General features: G+C 34.7%; 2 protein-coding genes across 3 annotated transcripts; one reads left to right on the top strand and one right to left on the bottom strand.

Moving 5' to 3' along the window:
* Nucleotides 1-23: 23 nt before the first annotated feature.
* On the bottom strand, nt 24-2,838 carry LOC116841051 (inhibitor of growth protein 5). 2 transcript variants are annotated; one of them, XM_032808570.1, is made up of 4 exons: nt 2,571-2,838; nt 1,380-1,829; nt 1,073-1,233; nt 24-987 (listed from the first exon to the last, which is right to left on the bottom strand). In XM_032808570.1, exons 1-4 carry the CDS (start codon nt 2,602-2,604, stop codon nt 886-888), a joined length of 747 nt encoding a protein of 248 aa, XP_032664461.1. In that variant the 5' UTR covers nt 2,605-2,838; the 3' UTR covers nt 24-885. The 2 variants fall into 2 exon arrangements, with proteins under 2 accessions (XP_032664461.1, XP_032664454.1); XM_032808563.1 differs by having other exon boundaries at nt 1,073-1,251; nt 2,571-2,837.
* Nucleotides 2,839-3,530: 692 nt separating this feature from the next.
* On the top strand, nt 3,531-6,008 carry LOC116842657 (protein KTI12 homolog). Its single transcript, XM_032812185.1, has 6 exons — nt 3,531-3,688; nt 3,926-4,146; nt 4,755-5,016; nt 5,183-5,321; nt 5,400-5,462; nt 5,795-6,008. The coding sequence occupies exons 2-6, from the start codon at nt 3,975-3,977 to the stop codon at nt 5,990-5,992; spliced, it is 834 nt and encodes a 277-aa protein (XP_032668076.1). The 5' UTR covers nt 3,531-3,688; nt 3,926-3,974; the 3' UTR covers nt 5,993-6,008.
* Nucleotides 6,009-6,135: the final 127 nt, after the last annotated feature.

Genomic DNA, 6,135 nt, shown 5'->3' on the forward strand with positions numbered 1-6,135 from the left:
ATTTTCTTTATTTGCACAATATGCACATTTCTTCTCCAATGCAAGCTTGCTCCACGCCAGTATATACGTATATATACGTGTACACCATCACGTATATAAACGTATATAAGCATACATACGCTGAATATACATTTATAAAATATAAAAACAGTAATAACTTTATATATATATATATATATATATATATTCATATTGCTGATATTAAAATTATTATTCTCATGCTTTTTCATAATGCTACATCGCACATGAAATCACAAGTTAGCAAATCACAGATATTCAAGAAACGGCCGTATGAAAGAATGCAAAAATATACAAAGCGATTCTGTGACAGCATTAATATCAATAAGTTACTATTCCGATGTATGAAGAGGAAGCGATAACGAGGATGGCCGATTCTCAAAAGCTTTCTGTCTGTGATGAGCTTAGGTCTTAACTGTGCTTCCATTACATCTAAAATTGACAATAAAAATATTGAATCGCCCGATACATTTAATACATGATCCCGATGCGAACGGATATTCCAGGCCCTTAATATCATGTTATATTGATACAAAAAAAAGCCAGCAACGTAAGATCCTATTGCAAGATGACGAGAATTGTAAATAACACACTTTGTCGCATCGATAGAAAAACTAACGGAAGTCGATGTTATCAGCAATAGATGCAATGAAAATGCAGTCCTACTATTATTTTGTTTTCACCTCGTGAGGGTCTATATATGATTCTTATACAAAACCATTTATTCTTTATATAAAACCATTTCGCGCTCTATGCCTGAATATGAAAAAAGTTACATTCTAATTTTAGAAATAACGTACGATATAGTCTTTTTTTATTTATATGAATATGCGGCGATGTATGATTATCTTCTAACATTCCTATGGCTTATTTCTTCTTGCGATCCTGCGTACATTTGGGACAATACCACTTCCCCTTGGGTTTGGTAGTTAGACCCACACATGCGAAGTGGAACCATTCTATCGGGCACTGTAAAAGATAACACAAGAAACGATCGATTATGCCTATCTTCGGTACCGATAACAGCAAGAATAAATGGCAAAGAAGAGCTTACATCCGGGTTGTCGCAACCGATCATTTCTCCGTACGATACTTGGTGGCAGAGGCAGTAAGTCGGTTCGTTGGGATCGACGGGCATGTCCAAAACATCAGCTGGATGTCCTAAGGTCGTCGCGTCCACTTGCGCACCGCTACCCACAGCACCAGTGGATGATGCTGAAGCAACGGAGCCACCTGACGTGAATACGCATATTTATAACCGTGCAGCAGCGGCGAGACAATTGTGAGATTTGTAAAATAAGAAATTATCGCTAGTTGAAGAGATACACGAGATAAAGAATTATCGAGACCGAACAGCATACCTTTCTTCTGCTTCTTTCTTGGGACTTTGAATTCGTCTTCGCTGCTGGCTATATTACCCTTCTTCTTCTTTTCCTTCTCTCTCAGTTTCTTTCTGCCTTTCTTGCTAGCATTACCCTCCTCCTGCGCTCTACTGCTGATCAACGCTTTGTCCTGTATTTCTGCCTCGAACCTAGCCAGATCAGAGTCCAGCCTTCTGATGTGCTTGTCAACCAATTCATAGGTCTGTATAGCGAGCTGGACTTTGTCATCACCGTACTCCTTAGCCTTGTTAAAGAGACTTTGAATATGAGTGATCTGCTCTTTGCTTTTCTCTGGCGACTCCTTCTTTATATTTCTTAAGTAATCATCTGCCAGCTTGTCGATGTCCTTCATCAAACTTTGAGCTCTGGCATCTAAGTCGCGCATTAATGTGAAATTCCTCTGCAACTCAATAGGCAAGTGCTCTAAACCTGTAACATACATAAATTCTAAGATTTTAGAAAAATTTTTAAAACTTGCATATTTGATGGTCCACACAAGACTTAATCAACTTATACGTTTATCAACTAAATTTCACAGAAATTGAAGTTTTTTTTGACAAAAATTATTTATAACAAAATTTATGATTTTTCATAAAAAGTATCTGCAAACGAAAAAACGGGAATATAAAAAAAAAAGTAAAGCAAATCATAAATCTATATTTTATAAACTGTACAATCGCGGATAGATACTTCTGACTTTTTTTATAAGTTGGGAATATATTTGTCTTGTCCAATATATGGAGGAATCTGTTTGCATTGAAAAAATTATCTCATTGAACAGGATAAATAAATTCATAAAAAAAGTCAGATATAATCTCTATTCGTTCTCAACTGTACTTATAATGCACTTTCTACACATTCGCTGTTCCCTCCTTCGCTCCCTAACCTACAAAACTTTAGTATCTACAGTTTAAACTATATCATTTATGATAACATTCAGGAACAGGAACTTTCCAAATCTTGCAACGTAAAGTGACATGTGAAATCTAATCTATAAGTTTTTCGGGCAAATATTGGAAGAAGAAAACCTTCGAACTTTAACCTCAAAAATATGTTTAAATTTTCTTAAATATGAAGAATGTGTATAGAAACATTGCTTAAAGAAGATCTAGTCTACAAAGAACAAAATTATATTCTTCTGACAAAATAATGAGAAATCAAATTACTTACTGTCGAGATAATGTTCCAAGTAAAGGGCTGTCATGATGTTCACGAATATTTTACACAATCTCGTTCAGAACGTAAAGTCAGTGCATACGATCTTACTGTAATATCAACAAAAAAGAGAAAATAGCTGCTTCAACTATCTCAGCGACAAATTTCGATAGTAAGAGATGAAATACGGTCATAACAAAATATGATCACTTAAAAAGAAATACACAGATACAGTAGTGTTTACGATAATTCGAGTTCGAGTTAAGTCCTATGCACAATGCCAAGCAATATGGCTCCTGCACATAGGGCTGCGTTCAGATTCCCTACCCGGGTGCATTCTAATACTAAAAGTGCTATAATATATGTAACATATACTATAGTGTTTCTAGTAATAGAATGCACCTGGGTAGGAAATCTGAACGCACCCTAGGACGCGGTAACGCTCTATGCACAATGCCAGGCAACAGGCAATAGGAACAGAAAATAGGAATTCGGATTGATCAATTATTTCTATTCCCCGTTCCTATTGACTAATGCCTATTCCTATTGCCTGTTACCTGGCATTGTGCATAAAGCGTAATGCTTGCCACGTGGCGGAAGTCCGCGCGACAGCCAATCAATATGTTGTTTTTCCGTAAGAGCTAGAAAATTATTACAGAAAGCAGCATATTGATTGGCTGTCGTGTGAACTTTCGCCGCACGGCAAGCATTACCGCGTTCTGTGTGCAGGAGCCATAAAGCCAGCGGCACACGGTGCTTGCCTTCGTGCTGGATGGAAATACTCTGCTCTGATTGGTACATTTCTAAAGATGGATGGAAATGCGCCAATCAAAACAGAGGGTGCTTTCCAATTGCTTAACACATCTTGACACACACGTACACAAAACCAGTTTATTGGTCACATATTATCTAAAATATCTTGTAAGATAATATGCAACCAATAAACTGGTTTTGTGTAACATAGTGTACGCAACTGGAAAGCACCCAGAGTATTTCCATCCAGCAAACAATCCAGTACGAAAACAAGCACCGTGTGCCGCTGGCTCAAGGGACAGGCCTGCAACCAAAGAGAGAGAGAGAGAGAGAAAAAGTTCCTCGACACACTCATAACAGTGATTGTTGTATACGATATGGTATGTAATAAGTTAATTAAACACGTAATTTAGAAGATATTAAATATATCATGTGAATTTATACATATTCATATATGTACAATTAAAGTTTTAAGTCTGTCACAATGGTTTCTCATATATGAAAGTTATGTATTAGATATTAGGTTATGTTTTTGTCTAATTAAAATATTTTTTAACGGATCCCTTAAATTTACATGTTAGTTTATTTTATCGCATTCTTGTTTTAATGTTTCGTAGGTGGCAGAATAGTGTGAGTCTTCAATTAGAACATCTTAACTGCATTAAAATGCCACTTATAGTGATAACAGGCAATCCGTGCAGCGGCAAAACGACGAGAAGCCTCGAATTGAAGAATTACTTCGAGAAGAGATTAAAAGGCACCGAGCAAAGTGTAGAAATAATCAGTGAATCCGACGCGATAATTACAGCAGGTTATGACAAGAATATGTTCTATGCTGGTCAGTAAAAATCAAAGAGCAAAAAGACTGTTATTATGTATATATTTTTTTCAGTAAGAAATACAGCCAAGAAGTAGAGCTTGGTTTACAATATTACTTATTCATTCATTCCACTACTTTCTCTACTCTTCATTCCACTACTTCATTCAATCATTCATTTTCTAATTTTTACTTAAGCAATCTAACCTAACCAATTGACTTAATTCTAACTCTATCACTTTTATATCATATTTCTATATTTTTCATTCTTCCTCTTTGTTCTTTTTATTCCTTATTTTCTTTTTCATCTGTAACTCTCTCTCTTTCTTTCATTTAACATATCATCCCCAATCTTTTTTATTTTTTCTTCCTTATTTTTCCCAAATCTTCAAACCATTCTTTTACACTTTCACATTCTGTCACAAAATGAAGAAGATTATTATACAATAATTCAATAATCCTGTGTTTAATCAAGAAACAGTAAATCTTAGACTGCGTTCGTTTTGGCGCTTATAAGGCGTGTAAACATCATTTGTCCTTGTTTAGTATTTGATAGAAACAAGGATGAAATGACACTCAGAGCATTGTAAATGCCAAAACGAACGCAGTCTAAGTAAATTATATTCTAGATTCGAAGAAAGAGAAAGCTGTCAGAAGCGCCATAAAGTCGGACATTCAACGTAGACTCGACACACGCAATTTATTAATATTTGATGGCAGTAATTATATCAAAGGATATCGGTATGAAATCTACTGCATGACAAAATTATACAAGACTCCGCAATGCACAATATACTGTGATGTGCCAGTTGAACATGGTTGGATGTTGAATAATCAACGAACAGAATCTGATCGCTACAGCAGAGAAACGTTTGATGCACTTGTTGCAAGGTAAACAACTAACCTGTTGGAAATTTTCTCAGAGTAAACTATTTGGATTAAACAATTAAATATTCTCTATATTAAATATTTAATTAGAATAAATAATTAAACATTTAATTTAATATTAAGATACAACACAATCCAAGATTCATAAATATTTAATTAAATCCAACAGATACGAAACGCCAAATGGTAAAAATCGATGGGATGCTCCACTTTTCGCAGTCACACTAGAGGACGAATTGATCGGTGACGAAATTTATAAGTCGCTCTACGAGGTAAAAGCGCCGAAACCAAATCAGAGTACTCAAAATGTTAGTATCCTTTCTTTGTTAACGATCTTTTTCGAATAGCTTGTTTGATATCTCACGCGAGTATCCATTATCTTTTAGGCACCGTTAGCATCCACGAATTATCTATACGAATTGGACGCAAGAACGCAAGACATAGTAAACGTAAGTGATTTTCATTTACTCACAGCTATAATATAGTAATGGCTAAGATAGTTAACTTATATATAGTCAGAATAGTCAATTTCAACAGCAAGAGAACAATTTATATATCGGAATGCTAGTACTGCACTTTCCTGTATTTTTTCCTTTGCTTTTTGAACAATCTCTCTCTCTCTCTCGCACTGTACAATATAAGATCTGTAAAATAACATTGTGAACACGATATTTTATCGGACGGTCTATATATAGTATAGGTGCTATATGTATATATATATATGTATATATATATATATGTATATTGTAATACGTACAACTTTTTTTCTTTCATCACAAAGACGATATTGTCAGCGAAACAATTGGGAATCGACAGCGATATAAAGATACCGAGTTGCAACATGACAGTGCGCAACTCCGCTACGCCCGCGCATCTTCTTAGACTACGCAGGCAATTTTTAACTTACAGTAAAATGCAACAGATCGGGATCGACCTGATCGCCGCACTATTCGTACAATATCTTAATAAAAACTTATAACAAAGTGGAAAGTCTACTGGATGTATCGATTTCGTTTTTTAATATTAATACGACTATCTTATATATATAATATATATATGTATATATATATATATATATATATATATATATATATATATATATATATATATATATATATATAT

Source organism: Odontomachus brunneus, unplaced genomic scaffold (genome assembly GCF_010583005.1).
Source record: "Odontomachus brunneus isolate Ranch 3 - 2012 unplaced genomic scaffold, Obru_v1 Obru_scaffold_002, whole genome shotgun sequence".
Taxonomy (NCBI): Eukaryota; Metazoa; Arthropoda; class Insecta; order Hymenoptera; family Formicidae; genus Odontomachus; species Odontomachus brunneus.